Source organism: Lactuca sativa, chromosome 6 (assembly GCF_002870075.4).
Source record: "Lactuca sativa cultivar Salinas chromosome 6, Lsat_Salinas_v11, whole genome shotgun sequence".
NCBI lineage: Eukaryota > Viridiplantae > Streptophyta > Magnoliopsida > Asterales > Asteraceae > Lactuca > Lactuca sativa.
Genome location: NC_056628.2, coordinates 178,612,834 through 178,634,032, shown reverse-complemented (window position 1 = coordinate 178,634,032; position 21,199 = coordinate 178,612,834). Strand labels below are relative to the sequence as shown.

The 21,199-nt window shown below is 35.4% G+C and overlaps 2 protein-coding genes across 2 annotated transcripts; both read right to left on the bottom strand.

The window, feature by feature from the left end:
• Positions 1-4,240: 4,240 nt before the first annotated feature.
• On the bottom strand, positions 4,241-6,139 carry LOC111891406 (eupatolide synthase). Its single transcript, XM_023887457.2, has 2 exons — positions 5,212-6,139; positions 4,241-5,084 (listed from the first exon to the last, which is right to left on the bottom strand). Exons 1-2 carry the CDS (start codon positions 6,091-6,093, stop codon positions 4,476-4,478), a joined length of 1,491 nt encoding a protein of 496 aa, XP_023743225.1. The 5' UTR covers positions 6,094-6,139; the 3' UTR covers positions 4,241-4,475.
• Positions 6,140-19,020: 12,881 nt separating this feature from the next.
• LOC111891405 (eupatolide synthase) lies at positions 19,021-20,922 on the bottom strand. The gene is made up of 2 exons (XM_023887456.3): positions 19,992-20,922; positions 19,021-19,864 (listed from the first exon to the last, which is right to left on the bottom strand). The coding sequence occupies exons 1-2, from the start codon at positions 20,871-20,873 to the stop codon at positions 19,256-19,258; spliced, it is 1,491 nt and encodes a 496-aa protein (XP_023743224.1). The 5' UTR covers positions 20,874-20,922; the 3' UTR covers positions 19,021-19,255.
• Positions 20,923-21,199: the final 277 nt, after the last annotated feature.

Here is a 21,199-nt window from a genome sequence, read left to right as displayed (position 1 = left end):
AGCTAGACCAAATTACAAATTTGGAGTTAGCCCAAAAGGCAAAAATCAAATGGGGTATTGAAGGTGATGAAAACTCGGGTTATTTTCATGGAGTCATAAATAATAAGAGAAGACAAAGAGCTATTAAAGGTGTTTTGAAGGACGGGTGTTGGATTGATGATCCAAATACAGTTAAGGAGGAATTTCGTGGTCATTTTCAAACTCTTTTTTCTAAGCAGGTGGGTACTCGTCCAAGAACTCAGGATTCCCATTTTTCTCATCTTTCGTTTGATCAAAGTCAATTTCTTCATGCTCCGTTTTCTCGAGAGGAAATAAAAAAGGCAGTGTGGGACTCCGGTTCTTCAAAAGCTCCAGGTCCTGATGGGTTCACATTTGGTTTTCTAAAGCGGTATTGGGATATTTTTCAGGATGACATTTTTGACATGGTATCTCATTTTCATACACATTTGTCCATTCCAAAAGGATGTAATGCTTCATTTTTCACTATGATCCCAAAAATTAAAGACCCAAAGGTTGTGAAGGACTATAGACCTATTAGTTTGATTGGTTGCCAATACAAGATTATTGGTAAACTTCTTGCTAATAGACTAGCCGAGGTTATTGGTAGTCTGGTGAGTGTGGAGCAATCAGCTTTCATAAAAGGCAGACAGATTTTGGATGGTCCGTTTATTCTCAACGAAATTGTAGCTTGGAGTAAAGCTTCTAAGAATCCTCTTTTGATTTTCAAAGTGGATTTTCAAAAGGCTTATGATTTGGTTTCATGGGACTATTTGCTCGAAATCATGCAAATTATGGGCTTTAGTACTATATGGTGTAACTGGATTTTGGAGATGCTGTCTTCTGCTATGGTCTCGGTCCTGGTGAATGGTTCCCCATCCCGGGAATTTCATATGTTCAGAGGCCTGAGACAAGGGGATCCTCTTTCTCCTTTTCTTTTCGTGTTGGTAATGGAGGTTTACATGTGGCGCTTACTAGGGCCAAGTTAGTTAATGCTTATCGGGGAATCAATATTGGTGGCATTAATATTTCCCACCTTTTATATGCTGACGATGTGGTCCTCTTGACCGATTGGGATCATCAAAATGCTCTTCATATTGTTCGTATTCTTAGATGTTTCTTTCTAGCCTCGGGTCTGAAAATCAATATCCTTAAAAGCAAGCTGTATGGAGTGGGAGTCACGAATAACCAAGTGTCTTCTATGGCTAATTGTATGGGGTGTTCTACAGGCTGCTTACTTTTTCTCACTTGGGGGTTCCTGTTGGCCAGAATATGGCTAGAATCGATTCCTGGGGTCCTGTGGTTGAAGCTTTCCGGAAAAAATTTGCGACTTGGAAAGCCAAGTGTCTTTCATTTGGGGGCTGGATGACCTTAGTTAAAGAAGTGTTGGGTTCAGTTTCCAACTACTTAATGTCCATTTATCCGGTGCCTATTACTGTGATAAAGGATTTGGAGAGATTAAGATCAGTGTTTTTTTGGGGTGCTGATTTGGATGATCGCCATATGCATTGGGTTAGGTGGGATAAACTTTTGGCCCCTAAAGAAGTTGGAGGTTTGGGGATTGGTAGTCTTTTTGCCTTTATCAGGGCTTTACTATTACGGTGGAAGTGGAGGTTTTTTCACAATCCAAATTTATTGTGGGTGAGGGTGGTCAAAAGTATTTATGGTTTGGGGGATACTAAAACTTCTTTGATGTATAGGAGACAGTTGATGGGTCCATGGAATGGTATTACAAGGATTGTTAATAATCTCAAAGATAGAGGGTTTGATTTTCATAACCTAGCTCCTATAAGAATTGGTGATGGGGCGTATACTTCCTTTTGGCATGATAAATGGGTTGGCAATACTCCTTTTTCGATTTCTTTCCATCGTGTCTTCGCCTTGGATATGAATCGGTCAACTAATGTTAGGGATTGTTTTTTGATTGGGTGGAACACTGATGTCCTTAGACGTATTCCTAGAGGTGGAATTGAAGAATCTCAATGGCTTTCTTTTTTGGATGTGGTGGAGGGTTTCCAGCTTCAACAGGTCCCGGATAGATTGGGGTGGACTCTTGATAGTTCTGATTCTTTTTCTGTTTCGTCTGTTAGGTTTGCGTTGGATAGTGACCTGGTTCCTTTGGAGGGTAGGAGTACTAGATGGAATAACTGGGTTCTTATTAAGCTCAATATTCTAGTATGGAGGATTCACCTATCTGGTATTCCTACGAGGGAGAGACTTTCGATTAGAGGGGTTACAGTCCCTTCTATCATGTGCCCAATATGCATGGTTACAGTTGAGACTATTGACCATATTTTTGCTGGTTGCCGTGACTTACGCGATATTTGGGGTAGGATTGCTATATGGTGGGGTTTAGCTCTCCCATCACAGATCTCGGTGCAGTCCTTAATCAATTGGTCGGATAGGATAGCTTTGGGTACAGGTCAAAGAAAGGCTTTTGATGCGGTTATTATTACCGCCGTCTGGTGCTTATGGAATTTTCGTAATATGTCTATTTTTGGAACAGTTCTTCCCAAAAAGTCGGTTCTTTTTGACGATGTGGTTGAGAAATCCTTTTTTTGGATTTCTAATAGATGTAGTAGGGTTACCTTACGTTGGACTGAGTGGCTTCATAACCCCTCTCTTGCTACTTCTTTGATGTAATTTTCTAGCTTCTTGCTAGTTTTTCTTTTAATAAAATTCTGCTGTTTAAAAAAAAAAAATTTAATAGTGATTTGAAGGTGCATTGGTATGATGAAAACAAAAGCAAGTGAAGGCCACAAATTATTTGGAAAATGAGAAAGAAAAAACCAAGAACTTGATGATATTTAATGGCTCATAAAGATCAATGCGTGAGTTATGGAATTTTCTTCTTAATCTCGGTGTGTGTATGTATATATATATATATATATATATATATATATATATATATATATAAATATATATATATATATATATATATATATATATATATGGGTAAAGTGAATATACCTAACAACCTTACATAAGCTTAGGTACCTAACCACATCATACTACATTGTTTTGCATTATATTTCCCTTGCAATCGTCTAAGGTTCTTAAACTTCAATCCTTAACTTGATTTACTTCCAAGATTTTTAGATATTCACCGTTATATTCTTCCTACACCATTTGATTTGTAACGATAGTATATGAAGCCCACCAGGGGGTCTCCGATAGAAAGACGTCATTTGAAGGAAGATAATGATGAAAATCCAAAGATTTTGGAAGCAATCAAGTTATGAGGTTGATTTTAAGCACTTTGGGTGATTACAATGCAAATATGATACAAAATTACATAGTATGATGTGGTTAGGTACCTAAGCTTATATAAGGTTGTTAGGTATATTCACTTTACCCTATATATATATATATATATATATATATATATATATATATATATATATATATATATATATATATATGTTCAGGTTCATTTGAGACCATTCTAATTTTGTGAAACCGTGAGACCAAATCTAAAAATAATTTTAAAATGCAAAATAAATTGAAAAATCCAAATATTCTTTTTTTTTTAAATATTATTTTTGGAACTTGAATTAACTAAAAAATAAATAAATAAAAAATCCCGTTTTTTTTTTTAAAATACGTGAAATATTCTAAATAGAATATTACACCGACATATTCTAAAAAATAATTTTAAAATGCAAAATAAATAGAAAAATCTAAAAATTCTTTTTTTAAATATTATTTTCGGAACTTGAATTAACTAAAAAAAATAAAAAATAAAATAAAAAAAATAAAAAAATACGTCTCACGGTCTCACAAAATTAGGCCGTCTCACATGAACCAAACCCTATATATATATATATATATATATATATATATATATATATATATATATATATATATATATATATATATATATATATATATATAAAATCAACTTTACACTAAATGTTATACACTACTAAATTGCATCGACATCACACTAAAGTGTTGATAAATAGTATATCAATAAATATGATTTTTTTTACTATTCATTAACAATAGATATATTAAGTTTCAGTGGTACAGATTGATGCTTTAACTTTGACTTTATTCATTTCTAGATCATTGTTTATATAATCATAATGTTTATTTAATAATATTATTTGTGTTATAATATTTAATAATTAAAATACAATAACATTTGAATAAATAAATAATTGATATATAAATTACAACCATATAAATATAAAAAAAATTTCAAACTCAAAAACATTAATAAATAATACCAAGGTTCTAATGATTTCAAATTAGTTTATCAATGCAATTTATCGTAAAGTAATAAAAACAGAATATAAAAAGGAAATACAGTAACCCACCACACTCGATCCACCTGCCTCTAGCAGCTAATCCACAACCCCATATTCAATGAACTTATTGAGGTATATCCAAATAAAATTATTACATGCATATTACTTTCAAAATCTTCTTTTTTTTAGTTTCAAAATCTTCTTAACATTGAAAACCGACGATTACTAGTCTTGCCAATCGTACTTCACGGGCACAAGGGTAAGAGGCGTTTTCCTAACAACGATCAGGGAGCCAACCTCTTCCATGTCAAGTTCCTCGTTCTTCATTCCACTTGGAAGTTGCCAATCAAAAGAGTAAAAAAGGTTTGCAATCGTATATTCCACAATCTGAGTAGCAACGCTTGCCGCTGGACAAGCTCTTCTGCCCCCTCCAAATGGAATCATCTCACTACGATCCAACTCAAGGTTTTCTAAGCGCTCAGGATTGAAGATGGATGCACTCTCTGTCCAGACTTTTGGATCCCTTCCTATCCCCCATGCATTTATCAACACTCTTGTCCCTGGGAAGATGTCGTACCCACCAATCTGACAATGCTTTACGCATTCTCTTGTAAGCAAGAATGGAACAGTCGAATGCAATCTTAACGCCTCCTTCACAACCAACTTTAAGTATGGCATATTTGCGACATCCGCTTCCTCAACGCTTGATTTTCTTCCAACGCATCTTCGAATTTCTTCCTGTAGCTTTTTCATAACTCTAGGATTTTTAATAATCTCAGACATTGTCCACACCATTGTCGTAGTGGTTGTATCAATTGCTCCATTTAGCACATTCTGATTATAAGTTTAAGATCATAAGAGTTAGCTTACATTTATATGCTTTTTTAAGAAACAATATTAATTAATGCATGAAACCCAAAAACAGTATATAACTCTAAATATGGAAAGTAAAAGTTTTTACCATCAAAAGGGCTTTCATCTCGTTTGTAGTCAACTGAGATCTGCATGCATCAACCATATCTTTTTCATGGTCACTTGTTCCAGTATGATCAATATGCTCATCAAGAACCATTTGAAGGAAGGCATCGAAATTACTGAAAGTCTTTTCTAGCCTCCGATTAAACCCAAGTAGTTCGTCTAATATCAAACCTAATCTACCTGGATAAATATCGGAAACAGAGCCACAAAGAGAGATGACCAGATCATCAAGCATCTCTTTTAATTTTTTACCTCTAAACGTCTCTTCTCTGTAGCTCTTACCCACTGCAACCTTGCTAACAATGTCGGTTACAAGATGAAAGAGCCTCTCGTCTAGGTCAATGGTAGTATTTAGTGATGAGAAAGAATCAAGCATGCCCTTGACCTCAGTGTCTACCACTTTTTTGAACAATCTACTCCTCTTAGAACCTAAGAACTCGGTTACCAAAACCTTTCGCATCTCCTTCCATTGATCAGCATGAGGGGAGAAAGCGACGTCCATGTAGTCGAAAGTTAGACGTTTGAAACCCTTGGAACGTGGACGGTTACAAAGTATTTGATCGTGAGTTTTTAAGGCCTGGTTTGCAAATTCACTTGAGGAGATGATGACGTATGGTGTGGCACCTAAATGGACAGTCATAATTGGGCCGTATTTTCGGGAGACTTTCCATAGGATCTGATGGAAGTTTTTACCTATCACTTGATGCAAGTTTCCTATTATCGGAAGCTTAGGAGGGCTAGGGGGAAGGTTAGGGGCAGCCTTGGATGTTTTCATCCATCGCAGGGCATATATGAAGATCGAAGAAAATAAGAGAATTGATATTGATGAATAAAGGGATGAAGGGAAGAAAGCGAAAATATCCATATCAATGGGTTTTTCTCTTTGTTGTGTTTGTTTGGAAGTTAATGGAATCCATGCACCTTCATTTATAATGGAGCCTAAGATGACAATCCATCAGCTCATTTTAAAATAAAAAAATGTTTATGACGTGCCAGCCGCCATCTCCTTCCCTTACAATGTTGAATATGTGAATATATTTACTATGAATTTGTAAATTAATATAAATTATATTGCTTCGTACCCAGGGCCGGCCTTACCTTTATGTTAACTAAGCCCTTGCTTAGGGCCCTGAGTTCTAAAGGGCCCCATTTAACCCTAAGCAAATCTCGATTAGTCTTCCTTCTCAATTCGCACACGCCACAAAATCATCAACAAGTGAGCGATTGTTCATCTTCCTTCGATTCTTTGATTATTGATTCTCAGCAATCGATTGAATATTGATCGAGTCTTGATTATTTGATTCTCAATTCTATTCTTCTTCCCCCGATTCTCCATTGTTGATTGTTCAAAAATTAAAAGTAAAAACTGAAAACTCTCAGCTGTGAAGAAGACAAGAACTGAAAGTCTAAAACGGTATGTTCTTCTTTCTCTTATTCTCCATTTTTATTCTTCTTTCACGATTAGTCTATTAAGCTTATGTTGGATATTTGAAGTGGAGAAACTCTAATTTTATGTGGAAATTTTATAGAGAGACGTATTCTGCAATCTGCCAATTGCCATTAATGAGTCTCTTCGCTCCTGAGGAATTGTACAACAATGTGACATCTTGAAGGTGAGTGCGATTTTTACTCATTTTTGTGCTTGGAATTTGCTTGTGAAAATTAATTTAACTTTCCTTTAAGGTAATCAAGTGGATAAATGTTGAAACAAAGTGATTTCAGAGGGTTAAACTAGCTTTTCCTTTTATTAAAAGTTAAATTAAGAGTTAAATTTGTTCAAATAAGGTTCGGGTTAAAGGCTTATTCATTACTTACTACGTGTTGTGTTAGCCAAACCACTAAATGGCACTAATAAGTTTCAAGTTCAGCATCAAACCTTTGATTTTTCAGTAAATAGTAGAGATTTGATTATTGACAACTATATAGCTTACGATCAGATTCTAATATGCATATCTTACTGTGTTGTTTGTAGCTTATGCTTCATCATTATTGACAATAGAAGCTGTAAACTGATGTGTTAAAAGCCTTATCTCATATTATTGATGCAAACTTTGGGACTGACATTCTCATGTGGATTTGTGAAGGACTTACATGTCGATTATGCTTTAGGAGAGGTGTTTTAGAATAGAATGTAATGAGTTCCATAGAGACTATACATAAAGTTTCTTTTAACCTCACTCAACATTCAATTTTATATCTCAGGTTTCATTTTGGTTGGAGCTCACAACACCAACATGTCCAGTTAAGTTAAGGGTATGGTAATTGAATCACAAACATCATTCTTTTGTGAAAACATAATGCATTTTAAATTTGTGAAATATTATGTTTCAGTTGACATGTAATGAAGTGAATTTGAAAACATTCTTGAGAACAAAGATTACATCTGTTATTACCTAGGCACATTAGTTGTATCCAATATTCTAATTAAAATTTAACTAACTTGAATTACGTATTCTAAAAAATGAACATAAGTTAATGTACATAATTATTTAATCTGGTGTTATAAATTGGAAGATGCTAAATTTTAGTTTAAGCTTAATAATCTCTACACTAAATATATTGATTGTGTTTAGGTCCTCGTTGAGAAGTCAATGAGGTTACAAAGTTACAACTAGGATAACTTTTAATGCAGTAAAATGTGAGTAAAAAGGGTCCCAAAATTTTCGTTCGCTTAGGGCCCCTAAATTGATTAAGCCGCCCCTGTTCGTACCACATAGTTGATGATTTATTTAATTTTCCAATGGTTACAAATTTATAGTAATTGCTTGGCACCACAAACTCAATTGTTTGTTGGATAAATTGTAGGTACCAATCTTGAAAATGATGAAATTAAAATGCGTTAATAAGTAGCACGAATAAAATTATGTAGCTTAACGATAGTAAAAGCTCAAATATGTTAGGATTTTTTTTCCGATTTTAAACAATTCGCTTATGCATATCTAGTGAACATTTTTTGGTGAGCAATGTTTTTATTTTTTTTACTACAAGAAATACAATCATTAGCGGCGACACCTACATTTAATGGCAACATATCAAATTGTCGTCGCTAAATGTGGACGTCGTCACTATTTGTGTCGCCGCTAATGGCCCACGACATGGATCCGTATTTTTACGTTCTGGTAAATTAAGACTGTTCGATCATGTTTATCCAACGGCTAGGGTACACGCGGAACGCACAAAAGAAATATCGGCGACAAAAGTCGCCGCTAAAGACCTAACTGAGTCACCGTTAATTCTCGAATAAATGACGCGACAATAATACCCTCGTTAGTGTCGCCGCTATTGATAGAAGTCGCGGCTAAAACTAAAGTTGTTGCCGGTAAAGCTGTCGCCGCTAAAGTTTGATGTAGTTAACCAAAAAACATCGACACCATTTTCCTTTTCTCTTTTGTTCGCTTCCATCTCGCTGCAGCTACATTTTTTCTTTCATCTTCTTCGTCGATTCACAAGCAGCCCCCTCCGGCAAAACCAAGATTTAATCGGATGTTGTTATGTAATTTTTCTTTTTTTTAACGTTGTTATGTATTGGTTTTTTATACCCAAAATTGTTGATTAAAAAAAATTAAAAAATGGAAAATGTTATTATCGGCAGCAGAGCATTGGCGGCGACACGAAGTATTACCGGCGACAGGAGCATTAGCTGCGACATTTCTCTTTAATGGCGACAATCTGATCAATAACGACAAAGCAGTAGTGACGACTATGACAACCCGAAATTTCCATTCTGAACAAACCATATCAAGCCAATAGAAGTTAGAATAGTTACAGAGAAATTCCAGACTTTGGGTATAAGTTTGAGTATTTCAGGTTTAACACTTAAGGAGATATCAGGAGAGTGGTTGCACTAGGGTTTTGTGCAACACTGTTATTCCAGTACTCTATGATATTAGAGTTCATTTCGAGAATAAAATATTTTCTGCCAAAAATATCAGGACTATATATAGAAATCTGAGCCATATTCATTCATTAGTTACATTTCCAACTAGAGAAAAGCCATTTTCTCTCTCTCACGGATCTTCGGGTTTTTATCCCAAATCGTGAGTACCCCTCTCTAGTTGTTTTATATAGCTTAGATTGTGCTTATAACATCAAAATCGGATCAAAATCCCAAGATTTGGGAGTTTACCGCCCAAGAACACTTGGAGAGTAAACTCCTTTATAAGGGCCAAAGTTTGCCCAATGTCCCTCATAGCCTTGGAAATGGACTTAGAAGCTACCATTACATGTTTAGACCACAAAATCATAACAAAACAACAAGATTTGAGAGTTTACCGCCCAAGAACACCTTGGGGAGTAAACTCCTTTTTAAGGGCCAAATGCTGCCTAGTCCTTCCTTAAGCTATGACACTAGTTTGGACTTGTACACTAATGAGTTTAGGGATAGAAAGCAACCTCAAAACACCAAGGAAATGGTGTTCACGCCCAAGGAAGTTCTTGGGCCGTGAACTCCATATTAGGGTGCCAAAGTGCCCTAAATACCTTCATTAAGCCAAGAGACAAACATAACACTTTACCTTGATGTGTCTAGGACCCAAAACAATGAAAATATCAACACCCATGAGTGTTTACAGCCGCAAACACATGACCAAATGGTCCATGGGCCGTAAACTCAAGTTAGGGATGTTTTGATGCCACAAACACTTCCAAAGGCTTAGGCTTGAAATTAGAATGCTTCCTTATGACCTTTAGGACCCTCATAAACATAAATGACCATGAGTTTATGGTAGTAAACTCAATTGGGCCGTGAACTCCTTAGAACTTCAAAGAAAGTGGGTTTTCTTCATCCTAGGTTAGAGCTAATGTCCCTAAATCATTCCCTAGCCTTCAAACTTGCATTCCCACATGAGTAACCATGAGTTTACGGCCGTAAACTCCCTTGGGCCATGAACTCATGGTAGTAAACTCATGTGAGTGCCTTTATACCTTCTTATGTTGAATCACATGTGATTCCAACACTTGGTCAAGGTGTTACCTAGTCCCGGAAGGTGTTTCCTTTCATATAGATGTTTTAAACACTATATTCATATCAATATGTGTCCTTATATGTCATTTAGGACTTATTGTGTCTCGGGACTTTATTCGTGGAACTTCTTATCCCTATACGCGTACCCGCTAGAACCACTCACAACAGGTGAGTTCATACCCCTTAATCAATGTTTTAAATGATTTTAAATGCTTTAAGGGGGGGGGGGGATACAAGTAGAAAACAGTATGTTATTAAATCACTCTTATGTATTTTATAACTGTGTTTTCATCCAGTAGATTTCACATACTTCAAAATGTGATACATGAAATGGTTTTCTATCTTAAAATACCTTGATAACAAAAGTATTAGTTTTGAAATGTTTATTAAAATGACATCAAGTCACTCTTAATTATTGTTCAAAACTCTTAGATATCTTGCAAAACCATTATTTTTACCTTCTTGAGCAAAACTACACTTATACGCATATGTTCTTATATATGTATTGATGTTATAGTTTTCATCCTTCGTTCAGTTTCCCACACCCTGGTGTAACGAGGGTGCATAAATCTACTTGAACAACCAATTACTTTCCAGTTAATTATTATAGGGATAGTTAGAAGAAACAAAACATTATTCCTATTACAAGGAATCACACAAGAGTCAGTTCATTCATGAGTCTATACCAGTACATTACCTGATACATGAGTACATTTACATATGCTTACATGATAGATGAGTACGTTTACATATGCTTACATGATACATGAATACATTACATGAGTACCTTTACGTAGATACATTTTTCCTGTGTATACTTACATGAATACTTGTATCTCGATTTGCGAGGATGATATATTAGTACCTTCTGTATAAATTGTCCTGCCCATCCCTAGTCCCTTGGGATATCTAGACGGGACTAACCATTCCGAATCCCAGCTGATTAGCACCAGTGGTCGTGAACATTTACGGATGCCTAAGGTTATTACTTATATTAGGAGTCAGTTACGGGACTAACCCTTCCTCCACCCTGCTGCTGCTATAGAGGACAATTGGACAATCTTCGGATGTTCATTAGGTTATATATGTCATGTTAGCCCTAGTACCTCGGGATAACATTTACATATGTCGTGTTAGCCCTAGTACCTCGGGATAACACCTACTTTAGTATATTTTTCCTTTTTACTTTATTTTGTGATAGGTTATACATTTCGCTTTACGCGATGGCGTGTTAGCCCTAGTACCTCGGGATAACACTTACATTAGTACTTTTTCCTATTTACTTCATTTTGTGATAGGTTATACATTTCGCTTACGCGATGGCGTGTTAGCCCTAGTACCTCGGGATAACACTTACATTAGTACTTTTTCTTATTTACTTTATTTTGTGATACATTCACATAAACGATGAGTTAGACTAATTACTGTTTATGATAGTCAAGAAGAAGGAAAAACTATCACTTTTATAACAGAACATTCAAGTCTTGGTAGAAGACTATCATATCTTTTTCCTATTTTACTTTATTTTGTGATACATTCACATAAACGATGAGTTAGACTAAGTACTGTTTTAATAGTCAAAAAGAAGGAAAAACCATCATTTTCATAGCAAAACATTCAGGTCTTGGTAGAAGACTATCATATCTTTTTCCTATTTTACTTGATTTTGTGATACATTCACATAAACGATGAGTTAGACTAATTACTGTTTGTAATAGTCAAAAAGAAGGAAAAACTATCATTTTACTTACAAAAACATTCGAGTCTTGGTAGAAGACTACATTTCATACTTATATCAACTGTTCCATTTAAAGATTTACATGACATTCATAACAGCATTCCAAAACCAGACAATAACACTTAAATACTTATGAATTCACCAGCTTTAGGCTGATACTCGCTTTCAAAATAACTTGTATTCTCAGGTCATCAGTTAGACAGGTACGATGGTCAGGTTTTGAGAAGACGGAGCACATACAAGACTCATCTTATTTCGATTATTCATTTTATTGTTGTACATCATGAAGGAACACACATGTATTAGAACTTTACTTTTAATGCAATGGATGATGTTGTTGCTTGTTTAATACTTTACACTGTTATGATACTTCACATGATGTCCTCCACCCCGGAACGTTTCCGCCATTCCTGGTTTTGGGGTGTGACAACGACTTATTACCAGCGACACGTCTTCGTCGCTATTACCATTACCGCTGACATTTGGACCCTCTACCGGCGACTTTTGTCGCCGCTAATTGCCTGTTTTCTTGTAGTGTGTGTATGTGCGTGCATGTCTTTATCTATCTTATTTTTACACTGCAAAAAATATAAGCATTACATTAGAGGATATACCATCTTTCATTTTACTTTGTGAATGTGAGGTCAGTTTTTCTATCCTTCTTTTTCACTCGCCGAAAGGTATGAAATTTTCACATTTCACTATCTTTTACTTTTAATTTTTTTAAATAAACCTAATTGATTATTAAGATTTATAAATCAAAAAATAAATATAATTTCTTAAAAATATTAATAAACACAAAAATTAATTAAAATTAAAATATTTCATTACTTGAAAAAGGATAAATAAAAAACAGTGAAGATTTAATAAATAAATAAATAAATAAAATACGTCACTTGGAATTGTCGCCCTCCTCATCGTGATCCCCGTATCGTGATCCTCGTCATTGTCATCTGAATTCTCGTTCGAGTCCTCGACAAACATATCTGAATCTTCATCCGATTCGTTAAACAAATCATCGTGTTAATATTCTGTATGGGGCTGTATGTGAGCCCTAAAAACGTGCTCCACCAAATCCGCACGCACTACATGAAAAAGACCTTTTTACTACGTGCAAACCACGACACTCATTGATTTATGTGACGCAAAAGAGAGTGACATTAAAAAGGTGTCATTTCTTCAAAAAAATTTAAGGATTTAGGTCATACATTATTGTGTGCCCTTAAATTAGTGTCTCATGTAAAAAAAAATTAAAAATACAGAGGGCACTTTATCTAAAATGTGTGTCATCTATGAATGTCATTTTATAATTTTTTAAGAAACACACGTCTCTCCTCTTAGAGGGAAAATGAAATCCCCAAAAAATTTAAACCCTGCTTTCTTCTTCTACATTCGTTACGATCTGTTCTCTAATATCTCCTCTCCTTCGTCTCCACCCCTCACCCACCTCCCCTACCTCCAACCCACACCGACTCTTCAGGCCTGCACGACGACGATGTACCGAACTTATCGACCAACACTTCATCCACCATCACCATTTGCAGTTCTCTCACCCCAGCCTCAAGGAAACTGACTCGCTAACCCTCACAAAATGAAAATGACATATGCTTAGGATTATTCGATCGGTGCAAGTACTAAAGGAGAGGCTCTACTTCTATCAGCAATGGTGTCCTCCAACCCTCTGTTCTCATCACCACTCCCTCTGTCCCCACTCAGACCCACGCACTGCTGCCCCCAACCTTCTCCTTTAAAACGAAAGCAACGCTCGATGATTCTTCCTATACCGGTGGTCTCACCTCCGAATCACCCGAGACTAAAATTTTCGAGGACTGACTCTCACAGGTATGTCTGCATTATCGGAGTGGCACAGGGAAGAAAATCAGCGAACGAAAGAGCAAGAATTCCGGGAAGAAATCCGGTGGGAGTTCAGGATCTAGGGATAACATGTACCTCCCACCGGTGCCTTTAAAGGAGCCGATTTCGGGTTGAGTGAAAGTGGATTTCAGGTTCAGCCCTTATTCAGAGAGGATGAATGGGTGGGTGGGGCCCTGAAAATACCATACGTCGTCAATCATTTTTATTCAGGTTTATGAACTCATCATTTTTCAGCTTTCATCATTTTTATATGAATTAATATGAATTTTTCTTATTTATTTCCACCACAAGTGCTCAAGAACTTTTACATTCGATCTCATAAAATTCCTAAAGTCATGAAAACTTGGAAGATAATTTATTGTATTAGGGTGACGAGTACCTTTGAGTTATGCCTATCAACAGGCTAGGAATTTTTGTTTTCATTTTGGTCTTGTATATGGGATCGTAAGGAAAGTGAAGATAATTCCAAATGGGATAAAAAACTTCAGCTGCACACCATCAATGATAAGGTCAGTTATGATTGATCAATCAACCCATGTTTGCTTCATTTTGTGTTTTCTAAGTAGATTTTTACACTATTGTAGGACGAAAATACCCCTACTATTTTTTTCCTATGTTCTTTATTCTTAAGATGTTTTTTTGATAAAAATTTGATCAATCACCCCCTGTTTGCTTCATTTTATGTCACTTTTTCCTAAGTAAATCCCCCTCAAGTCTTTATCAACCACAGAGGACCTAACAACTTTTCTCAAGTCAACATACAAGGCTTTACTTGTTTTGGAGTTTTGTGGATGGACACCCAAACTGATGGCCAAAGTTATGAATAACAGATCTGAAAGTTCTTTTTGTGCAAGTTATCCCCTGGTGTACTCTTTTGTAGCTCTTTAATCGTTTTATGGAGCAAAACAATGATTTTTGTTGCTAGTCTGTTGATATCTGTGTGTTATTTGAATTGTTTAAAATGGTATCTTCCATGTATATATAGTACAAGAAATGTATATCATAGTACGAGGTTTTAATATGTTAGACTGTCAAAGTACAATGTCTTAATACAAAGAACAGTGCTCTACTACCAAGTACAATGCCTTAATAAGAACAAAACCGAAAGTATAGTGCTATAATTGGTAACCAAAATCAAAGAAGTTTACATTTGGAATGTATAATAATGTCTTAATAGGAAGAAAATAAAGTAGGATGTTATGCCTATGGTAAAGAAACTAAGAAAAGTATGCTAGTTGTTTTTAGGGTCCATTTGAAAGTTGAAGTTGGTAATAGCCTCTTTATTTGAAAGTTGAAGTTGGTAAGAGCCAGTTTTCAGGGTCCATTCAAGTTCTAGTTGTTGTTTTTAAGAAACGGAAAGTCGGTCTTTGTCATGATGAATGCTATAAGTAGAGTGATGAAATGGATCAAGTTGAGCTAATAGAGAACAAAAGGTTGACTCATATTATTCAGCTACACTCAAATCTGACTACTGAAGTTGGAAGCTCAATCTTTGCCCCTAACTGTTTGTTTAATTTGACATTACAGTTTACACGTCCTTGTACTGTGCCTGACATACACTGGAGTAGGATTCTGGACTTGGACTAATGAATGGCAGTGTGATAATAAAAATTGGACTCTTTTGTCCCATATAAAACGGGCCCTAGAAGTGCATTTCTTGAATTGCTTCACAATGTTTTAATTTTATTTTTAAATTTAAAAAAGCTATTTGATTCTTTGAATGAACAAAATATATGTGTACTTTTCTTATTTTCTAGGAAATTGTATTTATTTCTTTCTATGTTGGCAATTGGTTTATTTCCAGGAAGTTCACAAAATTGGATGAGAAACGTGGATCCATGGAATCTCTCCACTATCAAAAAGTTCAAATCCTTCAAATCCCTAACTTATAAAGTACTAACCGTCTTTGGTGGATTCCCCTTTCATTCTTTAATGTTTTCATCCAATTTTGTGAATTTGATTTGATAAATTTTTTTACCCAGGTTGTTTACATGATACTGCAAAGGGTACCTCTGGTTACACTTTCTATTGGTAACTGTGTAAAGCATGTGTAGTGGTCATCGTATCCTCACTTATCAATTCCATAGGTAAGTTTACTATAATGCCCCTCTCTTTTTATATTTTCTTAATTGTCAATAAACCAAAACCACATAAACTTAAAATGGCCAGTTTTTTATATTTATTTGAAATCATATATTCGTGCTGACACTCTTAAAAAGCTAAAGAAATAACTCTCTGAGTTAGAGAGAGAGGTATTTTTACATGTTTACCCCTCGTAATCATTTGTATAAATATTTATATTTCAATTCCAAATAGTATCTAGTATCTAACTTTTTGTTGTCCATGTTCTTTATGAAGGTTGTAAAGCCAAACAATTTTGAAGATTTATATTGCTTCCCCTTTGGTTACTCCTTAATAGGTAATCTTTATGGTTGTTTGAACTCCAAATAGCATCTCAAATACCATTTTTTTTAAATTTCTATTTACTTTGTTGATCTGTAGTATTTTGTTTAGTAAAAAGTCACTAAATCTGTAAAGGGCAGATTGGTTTTTTGACAGTGGAGTCATCTAGATGCTGGTATAAATAGCAGGTTAAGGCAAACCTGTTTCACTATTTACCCTATACAAATGCCTTCTCCATTGGAAATATTTTGAAAAAGAAAAAACAAGCTTATTTGATCAAATTGTCCAGATTATTATTTCAGGAACTGAGGTAATTCCTTAGACAACGGTGAACAAAACACTATCTATGTCTGAGGTTGATCCTGCTACATGGCCAATAATGATCTCTAGGGTCTGCTAGAAGGATTGGAGATTGCAGTTAAGCGTCTATCTAAGACTTCACGCCAAGGACTTGATGAATTTAAGCTAGCAATGTTTTACTTGATTTGGACATGAACCTTAAGATATCATACTTTGGCATGGCTAGAAGCTATGGAGGAAAGGAGACTCAAGCAAAAGCAAACACACACAGAGTTGTTGGCACATAATAAGCTAGATAATGCAACTGTATATAAATTTCGCTTCTCTTGAGTTCATTTTTTTATTACATTTACTCACTATTGGAATAATTATTTGTATTTGACATATTAGTGAAATGAATTATCTTTGTTACTTATGGTATTTTATTTTGTATTATGAGATTTTTAATGTGTTATTTAATTTGAAAATTACTAAATCTGTTAAAATATATAACTTTAAAACATTTAACTTTATGACACATAAAAACGTGTGTCGTGTTTCTTTATGATAGGGGCTTTAATGATACGCAATGCGTGTCCTAAACGCGCGTCGTAAGGTTACGACACACAAATGTGTGTCATCTTCCTTTATGACGGGGCCTTCCTTGACACGCATTGTGTATCGTGAACGTGCGTCGAAAATGTGTTTCGTAATTGCGTGTTGTAAATGGACGACGCGCGTGTCGTCTCTCGTTATGATAGGGCCTTCCTTGACACGCATTTGAGCGTCGTCTGATCGTTTTACGACACGCATTGCACGTCGTAAAAGGTTGTTTTTCTAGTAGTGACGAATGGCGTGATAAATGTCGTGATCATGTACTTCTCTTCTGTTTGTCCTATACTTTTGCGTACCAACGGCTACACCTTCAATATTTGCCAAAACTTTGTTTTCGTTGTATCGCCATATTACTCTTCCTTTATCTTCAAGAATCATATTATTTAATCTAATGCACACATACATTATGTGTTGCAAGCTTATCACTTCATATGACCATGCCCCGACTGTTAGTACTTGACAACGCCTCTTGAGTACACCAAATGTTCGCTCCATATCCTTCCTAGCTGACTCTTGTGCATGTTTAAACTTTTTTCTTTTTTCTTCGTTCGGACATGTGAACAGTTTCATAAAAACGGATAAGATAGGATATATCTCGTTAGTAAGATAGTACTCGCGCTTATATGCTACCCCATTTGCTTTAAAAGGTACATCGTGCGACCTTCCAAGGTAGATGTCGTTGAATAATGACAACTAGTTTAGAATATTGATGTCGTTTTTTGCACCGGCTAGACGAAAGAATGCATGCCATATCCAAAGATCATGTGATCCGATTGCTTCTAGAACAATCGTTGGTTCTCTATGGTCGCCTGTCATGTACTAACCATGCCATGCGTTGGGGCACAATGCCCAATCCCAATGCATGCAATCAATACTACCTACCATTCTTGGGAACCCATAATTACTTTCATGCACCGTGTACAATTGGTAGACATTGTAGATGGTGGGTTTGCACAAATATCGCCGTTCATAAACCAAAGTAATAGCTTTCGCGAAATTTTACATACTTTCCTGTTTGGTACGCTCATACATCCTCAAATACTCGTCTCATTTGTCAACGCCATTGTCGTATGCTAACTAACGAATTGTAGTTGTGCATTTTTGAATTAAAGAGAAACCTTTTATGTGTCTCGCACCTCGATTCCATTGGAAATATGGAAAACGGCCTTACAAATCGCCAACAATACGTAAAAATAACTCCTTCCTCATCCGTAATTGTCGTCGAAACTTTTCAGCATACACAACGTCATCTGCAAAATAGTCTTCTATAAGACTATTGTAAATGTCTTCAAGATTTGTCCACAACTGTGGCTTTCTTGTTTTAGGTGATGAACATGAACTTTGACCTTGACGGTTTTGGAAATACACCACAGTTTTTGTCATGATGGAACCGACAAATAATGCATCTTCTTGAGCCGTCGAATCGGAGGACGAAGATGACATTTTGGTTTTTTTGTTTTATTAAGAGAATATGTAGAAAAATGTGTAAAAATTAAGTTAGGTTGGTTTGATATTTATAGGGTGATAAATGGATTTAAAAAAATCAAAATTGAATGAGCCATTGAGAAAAGAATGAAAAAAAAAACATATATAGTTACACTACTAAATTGCTTCGACATCACACTAAAGTGTTGATAAATAGTATATCAATAAATATGATTTTTTTACTATTCATTAACAATAAATATTTTAAGCTTCAGTGGTACAAATTGATGTTTTAACTTTGACTTTATTCATTTCTAGATCATTGTTTATATAATCATAATGTTTATTTAATAATATTATTTGTGTTATAATATTTAATAATTAAAATACAATAACATTTGAATAAATAAATAATTGATATATAAATTACAACCATATAAATATAAAAAAAATTTCAAACTCAAAAACATTAATAAATAATACCAAGGTTCTAATGATTTCAAATTAGTTTATCAATGCAATTTATCGTAAAGTAATAAAAACAGAATATAAAAAGGAAATACAGTAACCCACCACACTCGATCCACCTGCCTCTAGCAGCTAATCCACAACCCCATATTCAATGAACTTATTGAGGTATATCCAAATAAAATTATTACATGCATATTACTTTCAAAATCTTCTTTTTTTTAGTTTCAAAATCTTCTTAACATTGAAAACCGACGATTACTAGTCTTGCCAATCGTACTTCACGGGCACAAGGGTAAGAGGCGTTTTCCTAACAACGATCAGGGAGCCAACCTCTTCCATGTCAAGTTCCTCGTTCTTCATTCCACTTGGAAGTTGCCAATCAAAAGAGTAAAAAAGGTTTGCAATCGTATATTCCACAATCTGAGTAGCAACGCTTGCCGCTGGACAAGCTCTTCTGCCCCCTCCAAATGGAATCATCTCACTACGATCCAACTCAAGGTTTTCTAAGCGCTCAGGATTGAAGATGGATGCACTCTCTGTCCAGACTTTTGGATCCCTTCCTATCCCCCATGCATTTATCAACACTCTTGTCCCTGGGAAGATGTCGTACCCACCAATCTGACAATGCTTTACGCATTCTCTTGTAAGCAAGAATGGAACAGTCGAATGCAATCTTAACGCCTCCTTCACAACCAACTTTAAGTATGGCATATTTGCGACATCCGCTTCCTCAACGCTTGATTTTCTTCCAACGCATCTTCGAATTTCTTCCTGTAGCTTTTTCATAACTCTAGGATTTTTAATAATCTCAGACATTGTCCACACCATTGTCGTAGTGGTTGTATCAATTGCTCCATTTAGCACATTCTGATTATAAGTTTAAGATCATAAGAGTTAGCTTACATTTATATGCTTTTTTAAGAAACAATATTAATTAATGCATGAAACCCAAAAACAGTATATAACTCTAAATATGGAAAGTAAAAGTTTTTACCATCAAAAGGGCTTTCATCTCGTTTGTAGTCAACTGAGATCTGCATGCATCAACCATATCTTTTTCATGGTCACTTGTTCCAGTATGATCAATATGCTCATCAAGAACCATTTGAAGGAAGGCATCGAAATTACTGAAAGTCTTTTCTAGCCTCCGATTAAACCCAAGTAGTTCGTCTAATATCAAACCTAATCTACCTGGATAAATATCGGAAACAGAGCCACAAAGAGAGATGACCAGATCATCAAGCATCTCTTTTAATTTTTTACCTCTAAACGTCTCTTCTCTGTAGCTCTTACCCACTGCAACCTTGCTAACAATGTCGGTTACAAGATGAAAGAGCCTCTCGTCTAGGTCAATGGTAGTATTTAGTGATGAGAAAGAATCAAGCATGCCCTTGACCTCAGTGTCTACCACTTTTTTGAACAATCTACTCCTCTTAGAACCTAAGAACTCGGTTACCAAAACCTTTCGCATCTCCTTCCATTGATCAGCATGAGGGGAGAAAGCGACGTCCATGTAGTCGAAAGTTAGACGTTTGAAACCCTTGGAACGTGGACGGTTACAAAGTATTTGATCGTGAGTTTTTAAGGCCTGGTTTGCAAATTCACTTGAGGAGATGATGACGTATGGTGTGGCACCTAAATGGACAGTCATAATTGGGCCGTATTTTCGGGAGACTTTCCATAGGATCTGATGGAAGTTTTTACCTATCACTTGATGCAAGTTTCCTATTATCGGAAGCTTAGGAGGGCTAGGGGGAAGGTTAGGGGCAGCCTTGGATGTTTTCATCCATCGCAGGGCATATATGAAGATCGAAGAAAATAAGAGAATTGATATTGATGAATAAAGGGATGAAGGGAAGAAAGCGAAAATATCCATATCAATGGGTTTTTCTCTTTGTTGTGTTTGTTTGGAAGTTAATGGAATCCATGCACCTCCATTTATAATGGAGCCTAAGATGATAATACATCAACTCATTTTAAAATAAAAAAGGTTGATGTCGTGCCAGCCGCCATCTCCTTCCTGTACAATGTTGAATATGCGACTATATTGACTATGTATTTGTAAATTAATATTTATTCTATTGTTTCGTACCACAAAGTTGATGATTTATTTAATTTTCCAACGGTTACAAATTCATAGCAATTGCTTGGCACCACAAAGTCGATTGTTTAATGGATAAATTATAGGTACCAATCTTGAAA

What these genes read in the sequence shown, in the direction of transcription:
- LOC111891406 (XM_023887457.2), bottom strand. Translation starts at nt 6,093, where the DNA reads ATGGATATTTTCGCTTTCTTCCCTTCATCCCTTTATTCATCAATATCA. An exon ending in AGATGAAAGCCCTTTTGATG is followed by an intron (nt 5,085 to 5,211) that starts GTAAAAACTTTT and finishes ACTTATAATCAG; the next exon opens with AATGTGCTAAATGGAGCAAT.
- LOC111891405 (XM_023887456.3), bottom strand. Translation starts at nt 20,873, where the DNA reads ATGGATATTTTCGCTTTCTTCCCTTCATCCCTTTATTCATCAATATCA. An exon ending in AGATGAAAGCCCTTTTGATG is followed by an intron (nt 19,865 to 19,991) that starts GTAAAAACTTTT and finishes ACTTATAATCAG; the next exon opens with AATGTGCTAAATGGAGCAAT.